We start from the raw sequence: 15487 nt of genomic DNA on the forward strand, positions 1-15487 counted from the left end.
TCATGTTTATGATTACGTTATATGTTACTTTATGTTAAATGAATAATTTGTTTTAATGACAATGTATGCTGCAGGAAGAAGTATGTTTTCCATTTGTCAAAGAGAATGATCTTCTTACTCTTATTACTAATGCAATGAGAATACTCTCTATCATATATAATAACCTGGGCAATTTACTGTAACAGTGATACTAATACCATATACATCCCTTTCTACATTTAATTGCGTTCACGAACAGTGACTCTGAATGGTGGTGGCATGTGGACCATTCCTAGAGTTCCCTCAGTTGGCTGAACAACTCCTTCAGGAAGAGCAAACTCGAATCGTTGAAGCATTTTAGTCAGGAAAAGGAAAAGTTCCATCTTTGCAAGAGATGAACCAATACAATCACGGGCACCTATAGACAGTAGATATATAAATGTTATTATTATAAACAAACGAAATGTAAAAAGCAAAAGTTGGATTTTCGATATGAGAACGACACATTAGATTTGTTCATAGAGAGTAAGGTTTACATGACATTGAGTCAACATCTCGTCATTAGCATAATGTCAATTTGAGAAATTGAAATAAGAGACCGGTCAGTGTTTCCAGCCTGGGGGAGGGGGGTCGATTTTTTCCTCGATTGGGCCGACAAAAAGTCACTGACCCCCTATCTATAAGACCAAAGACAGGCTGACCCCCTATCATTTAATTCTAAAACGTGATGACCCCCCCCCCCCTAAATAATATTCACATGACATGTATTTTTTGATCTTGACTCAGTGTGGACTGCTTGACTGTCTCGCAAATACTTTATAAGATCCCGGATAGCGCTATAATTATTGACTACACAGGGTAAATCTATTCAAAAAGGATTTTAAGTAGCATCTTGACAGTGAAAGGTAGGGGGAAAGCTTGAGAAGGGAACATGTACATCTCTTGTGGGCCCCCCTAGAAGCCCTTGAGGAATTCTTGTCTTAAAGGTATTCAGACCCTTTCAAGCTTTAAAAGCTTTAAAAGGCAGCACCAACATGTAAAAAGCAACGACATAGGGTTGAAATATTTTTGAAATAAAGTTTAATAGCATCCTGACAGTAAGAGGTAGGGGGAAGAGCTTGAGACTGGGATATGTTACACCTCATGTGGGGACCTAGGGGGTCTCCTCCTAGAAGCCCTGGGTTACTCTTAAAACCAAGTTTAGGCTATTCAAACCATTTCAAGAAATAACCTCCAAGCCTTACAAGACAGCATCATAAAGTAATAGAAACATTTCTTTATAGATTATATAGGGTTGAAATATATTCTTAAAAGGTTAAATGGGATCATTATAGTAAAGGTCAACACATCTAATGGTAATGTCATTGGTAGGGAGATTTAGGGTTTAAGGCAATTTTAGACTACTAGTATCTTGGCAAACATTTCATCACATCTTTAAAAGACTATCATCTCAAATTAGTAACATTATGACAGTAAAAAGGTTGGTGCATTTGACTGTTGTTTGAATGCATGAGTGACCTCTGGTATGAGGGAGTCTTGGGGTTTCGAATGGCAGATCTCGAGTGCTGTTTTTTTTTGTTACTAATACGGCAATTATTTGGTTATTCCTAGCCTTTGAGGTAATATTTCGAAGCTTTGAAAAGCTACCGTAAATGTAAGTTTTAAATGAGTCATGTCACATAAAATTGGCACATATATGGGCATTAATATTGCATAAAGTCACTGGTATGTTAGAAAACTTTAGGTGGTCATACCTAGTGTATAATAGAAACTGGAATCTCATGAGATGTGGTGATTTGTAGTGTCCATAACAAGTAGTGTCCGTAATAGAAAGTGTATTAATCCCTTCTGAAAAGTTCATACTGAAGAGTAGAACAATTTAGATTAACTTGTTTTATAAACTATCTATGAAGATTATCATTACGAAATGTTCAAGTTCACCTTTGCCCCAAAGTGCAATATAAGTGAAGTATGTATGTATGTATGTATGTATGTATGTATGTATGTATGTATGTATGTATGTATGTATGTATGTATGTATGTATGTATGCGTGTGTGTGTGTGTATGTATGTATGTATGTATGTATGTACGTACGTACGTACGTATGTCTGTCTGTCTGTCTGTCTGTCTGTCTGTATGTATGTATGTATGTATGTATGTATGTATGTATATGTATGTATGTATGTATTGTGTGTGTATGTCTGCTTAATGTCAGATATGTAGTATTTGACAAAAGATTTAAACCTGCTTACATATGGATATTTTGAATGACATGGAACATGTTTAAATGTAGTTACCGAGAGAAAAAGGAATGATCAGGTCCTTTTTCACAACGTTTCTGCTTTCATCAAGGAAACGCCCTGGGTTGAATAATTCGGGATCGTCAAATTCCGCTTCATTCATATGGACCGCCCACAGATTGGTCATAACCATAGTATTGGCTGGAATTGAGTAACCTCGCAGAATAACCGGTTCTGACGTCATATGGGGAACACCCAGTGGTGCTAAAGATGCGATTCTTTGGACTTCAAGGGCGGTTGCTTCGATGTAAGGAAGTTTTAATATATCAGCCAAGGTTGGTTCTCTATCAAAACCGATTCCGTTTTCAATGTCCTCAATACATTTTGCCTGAATGTCTGGATACAATACAAGGTAAAAGATAGACCATAGCAACGCATTTGATGTTACATCTGTCCCACCAGAAAACAAATCCCAACAGGTAATATAAATGTGGTCAGGGTCTTCCAGGAAGGAAAGTGATGGGTCTTGATGGGAGGACGCCTTGTAGTTCTTCACTTTCAAAAGGAAGGAATCTAAAATACACTCACCATCACTTTCATTTTGTATCCTCTTATTGTGCACTTCTACAATATTATGAATAAAGTCTCGGACTTTGTTCCATTTGTCGGCTAGGCGATGTTTAATCGGCAAAGGAAAATACCAGAGTATAGGGATGAAGGTAAGCAAGTTTGAAGCAAGGAGATCGTCAATCAGAGCGCGATTTAATTCGAGGAGTCGTTTGAACTCTTTATCATCATACTCAAACCTATGGCCAAAGAGCATAATACACATTACGTTAGAAACAGCATTCATAAACAGATGTCGAAGATCAGTCGGTTTGTTGAGGTTCTCTGATAGTCCTTTGATGAGAAATTCACATTCATTGAGAATGTATTCTTCTGATACAGACTTCCCCATTCCATGGTCATGAAGACCTCTCAAGGAATATTTGCGGAAGGCTTGCCAAACTGGAGATGGTGCCTCAGGGAGACCTAAAAGTAGAGAATGACAAAGCTTTATATTGAAAGAATATTATGTGGGATCTAGTCTCTGCAGTGTTATCGTTGTTCAAAGATTTATTGTTAGTGTTGTAACATATGTGTGTTTGGTATCAAAATGCATTGTTAAATCGATAAAACCAACTCTAAATTACTGAGTAACAAAAATAATAACAATAACAATAACGTTTGATATTGAATATATGTCTTTCAATGAGCATCTCATGTACATTAGCGAGAAAATGCGAGCATTAATGGTGAACCTACTGACCGCGAAAGGTGGGTTTTTTTTAAAAAACGTTGTTCTGGACAATAACTTTCTCGTAATATCATAAACCGTGGACATTATTGTATTACCTGGATGAACGTATACTTGTAGCACGATAACTTAAATCAAATTGATTTTTGGCCATGCAATGGAATGGACGGTAGGGCATACAGACGATTATTTTCACTAGTGATTCGGTTTATTCTGCCGCGTATTTTCCTGAGCGATTGTCGTTGAAAATACAGCAGAATAAACCGAATCACGAGTGAAAATAACTTCTGCATGCCCTACTTTCCATTGCGAAGCCGTGAACGTGATTTATGAGCGATGATTTGTTGTTAACAACAACAATAAGTATTCATATGCAAATTACGTGTTGACCTGCTCTCGCTGGTTAGCTCTGTCTGATTCATTCACAAAACTGATCAGAAGAAATTTATCCATGATTATTTTAGTAGTAGAAACAAGATTAAATTCAACAGCGTGGTATTCATAGTGTCCTATATAACAGTACTTCAGCAAAAACGTTCGAAATGTACAAAATTATAAAAGTTAATCAGAATCAGAATCAGAGAAGATGACGGATTGTCTGCGGCTTTTACAATGTAAAGACTGAATAGAACTGAGAGAGAGAGAGAGAGAGAGAGAGAGAGAGAGAGAGAGAGAGAGAGAGAGAGAGAGAGAGAGAGAGAGAGAGAGAGAGAGAGAGAGAGAGAGAGAGAGAGAGAGAGAGAGAGAGAGAGAGAGAGAGAGAGAGAGAGAGAGAGAGAGAGAGAGAGAGAGAGAGAGCTGTTTCCGTCGACATGAAATTGAAAGCTCCATCGCTAATCTGTGTGTTTAAAAACATTCCGGATAACTGTGGTAATTGATTGACTGCAAACTGTGTAACAACAGGAAAGACGCGTGTGTGCATTAAAACAAATGCATTTATTTGCTTATTTTCATCAGGAGTTGTTTTTCCTTGAGGATCTATTTTAACTCAATTTATCTCCTTTGCATAGCTAACAATAAAAATACCGGTTTTATTTTTACTGTACATCGACGTACGTACACAATGGTACATATGTAATAAGTGTGATTATTGGTATTTTCAAATTAACAATAGTGTGATTGTCTGATTGAAAAATAATACTTTAGTTTCCGTCAGTACATTGAGAAAAATAGTTATATTTCACAACCAAGGTAATTTTTCATACCAGAGAACGTTGACGTTTCGACTACCATCGGCAGCCATCTTCAGAACTGTTTGCCTCGTAGTGGTATCGGCGAAAGTAGACCAGTCCATACGGTACTCAGGTTGTAAGCCCCCTCATCTGGACTGGTCTACTTTCGCCGATACCACTACGAGGCAAACAGTTCTGAAGATAGCTGCCGATGGTAGTCGAAAGGTCAACGTTCTCTGGTATGAAAAATTACCTTGGTTGTGAAATATAACTATTTTTCTCAAGATATTGTCCAACCTGATGAAACTATTCACGGATATTCCATCAGTACAGTTTTAACGTGGGACAGACTGAAAAACAAGCTTCCGCTTAACTTACCACTACACTACCTACAAACGACAGTCATTGTTACAGATTAACAGTTACATTGTTTTGTTTTTAAAATAGAGAATTTACTAATTGTTAGTAAATACTTTTGCTTATTTCATACAAAACCATCCCAGTTGCAACTAATGGAAGTTTAAATGTACTCAACACAAATGGTACTACTTTTTTTAAACATTCGCAATTGTCAACATTACTATGTCTATGCTATATGCACAAAATCGATTGTTATTAGAAATTATGAGAATCTGATAGCCAAAATAACAAAAGCTGTGCTAAAACTAGAAAACAGCTCACATCAACTTGGCATGAACAAATCTAAATAAACTCTCCCCAGGTTAAATTCACCCAAATTATCAAAGGATTCCGAGGCTCAGTTTTAGAGCAGAAGAAGGAAATAGGAAAATGTTGATGGAAAATAGAGAAAGGACAAGAGACGACGACCAATGATAATAGAAGACCAAGCTAACCCTTTTGCTCCACTCAACTATCGCTGACAGTGAAGCGAACAATCAGGGAGCTGTATATCTAACCATAACAAAGCAACAGTGGAAATAAAGTATTGATTGTGAAATAGCTATATGCAAATGATTCAATAGAATAAAACTTGTACAATAACAAATGAACTTTGTTATTGACATGGTATATACCTATTATATAGAATTGCAAGCTGACATACTTCAGATATATTGCTTAATTATGGAAAGTAATTAATTATGCAAATGACTCATTAAAATTAAAATCTAAACCAACAAGAGTTAAAGGCCACATGTGATTTATTATCATCAATGAATGTACCAAATTATATGAAATTAGAAGTTTACATTATCATTACAAAGAAAATGCCTAATTCCCCCAACCACAACAAATTATGCAAACGAATCATTAAATTAAATTATGTAAGACAAGTGCATTTTACTTTCATCAATGTGTGCGCCAAATTATATGAAATATGTCGTTGTATGTCACTATCAGGTAATGAAAAGAAGTACACAGCCTTACAAATACACGCATATTAAATATTTAAACAGTTAAAGCATTCTGAATTTGAACTTAATCCTGTTTTTTTCCAAACTTGTAATATTTCATGTACAAACAAATACCCCCTCTATTGTACAAAGAGGATCAAGGTCCCACGAAATCAGCTGGTGAGATTCCATTTTCTTAACATTTCAAAAGGTGAGAATGGAATAGAGAGGAATACATAGTAATTATCATTTAACATCTACAAAATGTGGATGATAATTAAATTAATAACCAGGTATTATTTCTCAGACATAAACGCGTTTGAGAGGGTCATCAAGTATTTTGGATGGTCTCATTGTAACAGGCATTGCATGTATATATGCATGCATGCATGCATGCATGCATGCATGCATGTATGTATGTATGTATGTATGTATGTATGTATGTATGTATGTATGTATGTATGTATGTAGACATACACCCACATAACAGATATGGCCTTACGCACACAATGGTACATATGTAATAAGTGTGATGACCTTAGGAAAGGTAAAAACATTTCGCCGTTCCTTGTATATTGTATGAAGTAAGGGAATGAATATGATTACCTTTGTGATTAAATAGTCGTGCTGTAGTTGAATTTGAAGGTTTTGATGAAAACTTCGCAGACTGTTTGACAAGAGCATCTTTTATGGCACCGCGACTGTTTAACACCACGACCAATTCTGTCCCTAGCCGGACACTAATCACTTCTCCATGGACCTTGCTCCATTTCTTAAACGTCTTGTATGGCTTTCTGTCAAGGGCAAACAAGGCACCAACAATTGGCAAACCATACGGACCAGGGGGTAAGTTGGTTGGGCGGCGAAAAAATAAAACCAAGATGACTAATGTCAGTATGAATGTCACAAAGAGCTGTACACTAGTCAACTGCAAGAGTGAGTCGATAGACGCCATGTTTGTTTGTAAGTGCAAGTCCTCAAGGTGACCTTGGATGGTGTCTTGCTTCTGTTAGTAGAGGTTCAAAATTTAAATGTCTAGGTCAATGTCTAAAAATAGAAGTAGTGATATGTCACAATCAGGTAAGTACACAATCTTACAAATATGGACAAATTAAAAATTTAAACAGTTAAAGCTTTCTAAATTTGAACTTAATCCTGTTTTTTCCAAACTTGTATTTGTACAAACAAATACCCCCCCCCCTCCATTGTACAAAGAGGATTAAGGCCTAACCCAGCTGGTGAGATTCCACTTTCATAACATTTTGATAGGTGAGAATGGAAAAGAGACGAAAAGATAGTATGTATGTATGTATGTATGTATGTATGTATGTATGTATGTATGTGTGTGTGTGTGTATGTATGTATGTATGTATGTATGTGTGTGTATGTTTGTTTGTTTCTATGTATGCGTGTCTTAATGGTGGCTTGCCTAATATAATGGCTTATCGTAATTGTATTCAACTAGTGACACAATCGTTATGGCTTAGTAAAATGTCAAACATTCTTTCGAATCAGTTCTACTTTTTAATAGTACACAGTTTATTATGATTTTCTTGGTGACATTTTCATTTTGTGCGGATTTGTGGTTGTCCAAGCAATCTACTGCCTGGTCCAATTGGCCTGCTTATCATTGGATCTTTGCTTTCTCTGATCACACAACAATACAATACAAGAGTTGACGTTTCTAGAATGGGGTCAGGTGTCTGGAGACATGATGAGTGTTCGATTGGGGACAGAATTTGTGGTGGTGCTGAACAGTCGCGAGGCCATTAAAGATGCTCTTGTTACATTTGCCTCAAAGTTTACTTTCAAACCATGTATGCATGCCACGATCGACCAGCAACAAAAATGTAATCAAAAACATCATTTGTAACATTGTTTGTAACACTAAAATCGTCAAAAATTACAAATTAGAAACACTATACTTGAGTCGTTGACTATTTTTCGTCCGACTCTAATAACCAATAAACGGACACTTCATCTTGTTCTAGGCGTTTGATACAGTTAGCTTACAGATGTCTATAATCGTACCGTCTGTTGTCAGCTTCAATATTTGTATATCGTAGATCGAATCCAAAGCTTCCTCACAAATATTGTATGTAACTTCGCCACAATCACTAAATAGAATATTGTTTAAGATTTTGGGAATAATTTAATAAAAGGTAGTCCATAATTCCCGCACCTGACCCTTTTTGGGGCAAAGCGTGCAGGTAATAAAATTAAAATCCAAGAAAAATGAATAATGAAATCATAACATATGTCAAAAGTTTACGATACCCTAGTAAGTTTGTCTCCAACGAAACTTAAACATTGTGAATAATTAGCCTAAGTAAACATGTTTTTCACTCAAAATTTGAAAATATAATGTATTTTTATAATAATACAGGAAGTTCTATGGTTTGTTGTCCTACTAAAAGCATTTGTGACTAAGTGACTGGAGTGTCTATCAAACTTTAAATGAAGTATATGTAATAAGAATTAGCCTTGTAACAAAGTCCCACACCTCAACATTTTTTTTGTCCCCAACACGGCATTAAAAAGAATATTTCATTAAAATATATATTGATTAATAGGAAATTGAATATTAAAATGTCCTTGGCATAAAAACGAAAATAAAATTTAAAAAGTATAAATATCGAATAAAATATATAAAAAATTGTAAAATGTGAATTCCATACTAAATGTAATATAAGGAAATTGAATTCAAAACTTAAAATAAATGATTAGTATATAATCATTAATAGGCATGCGTAAGATATAACATTCATATGATAAGTTGAGTATGGCATCAATATTCATGAAATGGTTAAACAAAATACAATCCTTAAAATATAACAATCGAAATAATTGAGTAATAATATTATAAATCATTGATAAAACCATTACTAATGTAACTAATTAGCATACCAAACCTACAATCAAACTAATACATAGATACAATTGCTAAACAAACTTTTATAAAGTTCTCGCATATTATTCATATAAATTTGCATAATGATACAATAATTCATGTTCATGATTACGTTATATGTAACCTTTATGTTAAATGAATAATTTGTTTTAATGACAATGTATGCTGCAGGAAGACGTGTGTTTTCCATTTGTCAAAGAGAATGATCTTCTTACTCTTATTACTAATACAATGAGAATACTTTCTATCATGTATGATTAACTGAGCAATTTACTGTGACAGTGATGCTAATACCATATATATCCCTTTCTTCATTTAATTGTGTTCACGAACAGTGACTCTGAATGGTGGAGGCATATGGACGACCCCTAGAGTTCCCTCAGTTGATGGAATATCACAGTGAGGAAGAGAAAACTCGAATCGTTGAAGCAGTTTAGTCAGGAAAAGGAAAAGTTTCATCTTTGCGAGAGATGAACCAGGACAATCACGGGCACCTATAGACAGTAGATATACGAATATGATTATTATAAACAAACGAAATGTAAAAAGCAAAAGTTGGATTTTTGATTTAAGAACATCACATTAAATTTGTTCATAGAAAGTAAGGTTTACATGTCATTGAGTCAACAACACGTCATTAGCATAATATCATTTTGAGAAATTGAACTAAACATGGAGGAAAGAAGCATTATATATGATTAGAAGATCAGAGTGAATGGCATGAAGGTATATTGCAACTGATAACACAGTAATGTATGTATGTATGTATGTATGTATGTATGTACATGTATGTATGTATGTATGTATGTATGCATGCATGCATGCATGCATGCATGTATGTATGTATGTATGTATGTATGTATGTATGTGTGTGTGTATGTATGTATGTATGTATGTATGTATGCATGTGTGCATGTATGTATGTATGTGTGTGTGTGTATGTATGTATGTATGTATGTATGTATGTATGTATGTATGTATGTATGCATGTATGTATGTATGCATGCATGCATGTATGTATGTATGTATGTATGTATGTGTGTGTGCATGTATGTATGTATGTATGTATGTATGTATGTATGTATGTATACGTATGTATGCATGAGTGCATGTATGTATGTATGTATGTGTGTGTGTATGTATGTATGTATGTATGTATGTATGTGTGCGTGCGTTCGTGCGTGCGTGTGTGTATGTATGTATGTATGTATGTATGTGTGTGTGTGTGTGTATGTATGTATGTATGTATGTATGTATGTATGTATGTATGGATGTATGTATGTATGTATGTCTGCAAGATATAGTATGTGACAAAAAACAATGTTAGATATTGACATTTTTGGAAAGACATGTAACATGTTTAAATGTAGTTACCAAGCGAAAAAGGAATGATCAGATCCCTGTTCACAACGTTTCTGCTTTCATCAAGGAATCGCCCTGGGTTGAATAATTCGGGATCGTCAAATTCTGCTTCATTCATATGGACAGCCCAGATGTTGGTCATAACCATGGTATTGGCGGGAATCGAGTAGCCTCGCAGAATGGCAGACTCTGACGTCATATGGGGATTACCCAGCGGTGCTAATGATATGATTCTTTGGACTTCAAGGGTTGTTGCTTCGATATAAGGAAGTTTTGATCTGTCAGCCATAGTTGGTGCCATATCAAAACCGATTCCGTTTTCAATGTCCTCAATACATTTTGCCTGAATGTCTGGATACAAAATAAGGTAAAGGATAGACCATAGCAACGCATTTGATGTTGTATCTGTTCCAGCAGAAAACAACTCCCAACAGGTAATAGAAATCTGGTCAGGGTCTTCCAGGAAGGAAAGTGATGGGTCTTGATGGGAGGACGTTTCCTTGTAGTTCTTCACTTTCAAAAGTAAGGAATCTAAAATACACTCACCATCACTTTTATGTTGCATCCTCTTATTGTGCATGTCTATAATATTATTAATAAAGTCTCGAACTTTGTTCCATGTATCGGTTAGACGATGCTTGACCGGCAAAGGAAGATACCAGAGTATGGGGATGAAGGTAAGCAAGTTTGAAGCAAGGAGATCGTTAATCAAAGCGCTATTTAATTTGAGGAGTTGTTTGAAGTCTTTGTCATCATACTCAAATCTTTGGCCAAACAGCATAGTACACATTACGTTAGAAACAGCATTCACACACAGATGTCGAAGATCAGTCGGTTTGTTGAGGTTCTCTGATAGTCCTTTGATGAGAAATTCACATTCATTGAGAATGTATTCTTCTGATACAGACTTCCCCATTCCATGGTCATGAAGACCTCTCAAGGAATATTTGCGGAGGGCTTGCCAAACTGGTGATGATGCATCAGCGAGACCTAAAAATACAGAATGACAAAGCTTTATATTGAAAGAATATTATGTGGGATCTAGTCTCTGCAGTGTTATCATTGTTCAAAAATTTATTGTTAGTGTTGTAACATATGGGTGTTTGGTATCGAAATGTTCTAAAATCGATAAAACCATCTCTAAATAACTGAATAACAATAACAATAACAATGACATTTGATATTTGAATATATGTCTTCAATGGGCATCTTACATGTCATGTACATTAGCTTTTTTTTGAAAAAATGTTATAAACCGTGGACATTATTGTATTACATGGATGAACGTATACTTGTAGCTGTATACATGATAACTCAAATCAAATTGATTTTTTGGCCCCCCAATGGAATGGACGGTGGGGCATACAGACGATTATTTTCACTAGTGATTCTGTTTATTCTGCCGCGTATTTTCACTAGCGATTGCCATTGAATATACAGCAGAATAAACCGAATCACGAGTGAAAATAACTTCTGCATGCCCTACCTTCCATTGCGAGACCATGGGGTTCTGTTATTATTACATATGTACACCAAAAACGCAATGAACTGCAGGTAGGGAAGGGTGAACAACATACTGGCATTAATATGTATCAGGTCAGGCAGAGTTCAGGGACGTGAGTTATGTGCGATGATTTGTTGTCAACAACAACAACAATAAGTATTCATATGCAAATTACGTGCTGACCTGCTCTCGCTGGTTAGCTCCGCTGTGATTCATTCAAAACTGATCAGAAGAAATGTATACATGATTATTTTAGTAGTAGAAACAGGATTAAATTCAACAGCGTGGTATTTATAGTGTCCTATATAGCAGTACTTCAGCAAAAACGTTCGAAATGTACAATATTCTAAAAGTTAATCTTCATCAGAATCGGAGAAGATGACGGATTATCTGCGGCTTTTACAATGTAAATACTGACGAACTGAGAGAGAGAGAGAGAGAGAGAGAGAGAGAGAGAGAGAGAGAGAGAGAGAGAGAGAGAGAGAGAGAGAGAGAGAGAGAGAGAGAGAGAGAGAGAGAGAGAGAGAGCGAGCGAGCGAGAGAGAGAGAGAGAGAGAGGGAGAGAGAGAGAGAGCTGTTTCTATCGACATTAAATTGAAAGATCCACCGCTAATCTGTGTGTTTAAAAACATTCCGGATAACTGTGGGCATTGATTGACTGCAAACTGCAACAACAGGAAAGACGCATATGTGCATTAAAACAAATGCATTTATTTGCTTATTTTCATCAGGAGTTGTTTTTCCTTGAGGATCTATTTTAACTCAATTTATCTCATTTATCTCAATTTATCACATCGACGTACACAATGGTACATATGTAATAAGTGTGATTATTGGTATTTTCAAATTAACAATATTGTGATTGTCTGATTGAAAATAATACTTTAGTTTCTATCAGTACAGTTTTAACGTGGGACAGACTGAAAGACAAGCTTTCGCTCAAAATTTTAACTTACCACTACACTACCTACAAGCAACAGTCATTGTTACAGATTAACAATTAAATTGTTTTGTTTTTAAAATAGAGAAATTACTAATTGTTAGTAAATACTTTTCCTTATTTCATACAAAACCATCCCAGTTGCAGCTAATGGAAGTTTAAATGTACTCAACACAAATGGTACTACTTTACTTTTTTTAAACATTCGCAATTGTCAACATTACTATGTCTATGCTATATGCACAAAATCGATTGTTATTAGAAATTATGAGAATCTGATAGCCAAAATAACAAAAGCTGTGCTAAAACTAGAAAACAGCTCACATCAACTTGGCATGAACAAATCTAAATAAACTCTCCTCAGGGGAAATTTACCGAAATTATCAAAGGATTCCGAGGCTCAGTTGTACAGCAGAAGAAGAAAATAGGAAAATGTTGATGGAAAATAGAGAAAGGAGACGACGGCCAGTGATAACAGAAGACCAAGCTAACCCTTATGCTCCACTCAACTATCGCTGACAGTGAAGCTAACAAACAGGGAGCAATATATGAAGTCATAAGAGGGCAAAAGTGGAAATAAAGTATTGATTGTGAAAGAGGTATATGCTAATGATTCAATAGAATAAAACTTGTACATTACCAAATGAACTTTGTTATTCACATGGTATATACCTATTATATAGAATGGTAAGCTGACATACTTCAGATATATTGCTTAAAGTAATTAATTATGCAAATGACTCATTAAAATTAAAATCTAAACCAACAAGAGTTAAAGGCCACATGTGATTAATTATCATCAATGAATGTACCAAATTATATGAAATTAGAAGTTTACATTATCATTACAAAGAAAATGCCTAATTCCCCCAACCACAACAAATTATGCAAACGAATCATTAAATTAAATTATGTAAGACAAGTGCATTTTACTTTCATCAATGTGTGCGCCAAATTATATAAAATATGTCGTTGTATGTCACTATCAGGTAATGAAAAGAAGTACACAGCCTTAGAAATACACACAAATTAAATATTTAAACAGTTAAAGTTTTCTAAATTTGAACTTAATCCTGTTTTTTTCCAAACTTGTATTTTTTCATGTACAAACAAATACCTCCCCATCCATTGTACAAAGGGGATTAAGGTCCAACCAAATCAGTTGGTGAGATTCCATTTTCATAACATTTCGAAAGGTGATAATGGAATAGAGAGGAATACATAGTAATTATCATTTAACATCTACAAAATGTGGATAATAATTAAACCAATAACCAGATATTATTTCTCAGATATAAACTCTTTTGAGACGGTCACCAAGTATTTTGGATGGTCTCATTGTAACAGGCATAGCATGTTTGTTTGTTTGTTGTGTATGTATGTATGTATGTATGTATGTATGTATGTATGTATGTATGTATGTATGTATGTGTCTTAATGACGGTTTGTACAATATAATGGTTTATCGTATTTGTATTCAACTATTGTTACAATCGTTATGGGTTAGCGAAATGTCAAACATGGCGTCTTTCAAATCAGTTCTACTGTTCTACAATAAAATTAAACGTTACACCCAAAAGATCCGTTCAATTCGAACGCTGCGTTATCATCAACTTGAATGTAAATTCGAAATTATGTAAAGCGTGAACTATCAAGATATTTTCGAATTACCGAAAGGCGTTACTTATGCAAATAACTCATCACTGTTGATTTTATGAGTACCGAAATCTATTCAATTCTAGCCATTACCCTAAAAATGTGTAACTAAATGCCGTTTTTGAGAAAACGATGTGACAGGTAGACAGACACCCACACAAACAGACTTCGCCTTTCTATAACTTTCTCTTAGGAAAGGTAAAACATTTCGTTATTGTTTTCTTGTATATTGTATCAAGTAAGGTGTTGAAATTTACTTGGAATGAATATCATTACCTTTGTGATTAAATAGTAGTGCAGTAGTTGAATTTGAAGGTCTTGATGAAAACTTCGCAGACTGTTTGACAAGAGCATCTTTCATAGCCTCACGACTGTTCAACACCACGACCAATTCTGTCCCTAGCCGGACACTGATCACTTCTCCATGTACCTTGCTCCATTTCTTAAACGTCTTGTATGGCTTTCTGTCAAGGGCAAATAAGGCACCAACAATTGGCAAACCATACGGACCAGGGGGTAAGTTGGTTGGGCGGCGAAAAAATAAAACCAAAATGACTAATGTCAGTATGAATGTCACAAAGAGTTGTACACTAGTCAACTGAAAGAGTGAGTCGATAGACGCCATGTTTGTTTGTAAGTGCAAGTCCTCAAGGTGACCCTTGGATGGTGTCCTGCTTCTGTTAGTATAGGTTCAAAATTTAAATATCTAGGTAAATGTCTAAAAATAGAAGTAGTGATATGTCACAATCAGGTGATATAGAATAGTACACAGCCTTACAAATACACTTAAATTAAAAATTTACACAGTTAAAGCTTTCTGAATTTGAACTTAATTCTGTTTTTTCCAAACTTGTATTTCTTCATGTATAAACAACCCCCCCCCCCCCATTGTAGAAAAAGGATTGAGTCCAACCAAATCAACTGGTGAGAGTTCATTTTCCATAACATTTTGAAAGGTGAGATTGGAATAGAGACGAAAAGATAGTAATTATATGTATGTATGTATGTATGTATGTATGTATGGCGGCTTGTATAATACAATTGCTTATCGTAATTGTATTCAACGTGTGACA

General features: G+C 35.1%; 3 protein-coding genes across 3 annotated transcripts; all 3 read right to left on the bottom strand.

Moving 5' to 3' along the window:
* Positions 1–218: 218 nt before the first annotated feature.
* On the bottom strand, positions 219–6996 carry LOC144451245 (cytochrome P450 2U1-like). The gene is made up of 3 exons (XM_078142045.1): positions 6648–6996; positions 2278–3252; positions 219–397 (listed from the first exon to the last, which is right to left on the bottom strand). Exons 1-3 carry the CDS (start codon positions 6994–6996, stop codon positions 219–221), a joined length of 1503 nt encoding a protein of 500 aa, XP_077998171.1.
* A 2118-nt stretch (positions 6997–9114) lies between these two features.
* On the bottom strand, positions 9115–10584 carry LOC144451105 (vitamin D 25-hydroxylase-like). Its single transcript, XM_078141878.1, has 2 exons — positions 10327–10584; positions 9115–9446 (listed from the first exon to the last, which is right to left on the bottom strand). Exons 1-2 carry the CDS (start codon positions 10511–10513, stop codon positions 9268–9270), a joined length of 366 nt encoding a protein of 121 aa, XP_077998004.1. The 5' UTR covers positions 10514–10584; the 3' UTR covers positions 9115–9267.
* LOC144451246 (cytochrome P450 2F3-like) lies at positions 10534–15039 on the bottom strand. The gene is made up of 3 exons (XM_078142046.1): positions 14691–15039; positions 11108–11304; positions 10534–10665 (listed from the first exon to the last, which is right to left on the bottom strand). Exons 1-3 carry the CDS (start codon positions 15037–15039, stop codon positions 10534–10536), a joined length of 678 nt encoding a protein of 225 aa, XP_077998172.1.
* Between the last annotated feature and the right edge of the window lie 448 nt (positions 15040–15487).

The sequence above is a fragment of the Glandiceps talaboti genome, chromosome 21 (genome assembly GCF_964340395.1).
Source record: "Glandiceps talaboti chromosome 21, keGlaTala1.1, whole genome shotgun sequence".
In the NCBI taxonomy this organism is placed as follows: domain Eukaryota; kingdom Metazoa; phylum Hemichordata; class Enteropneusta; family Spengelidae; genus Glandiceps; species Glandiceps talaboti.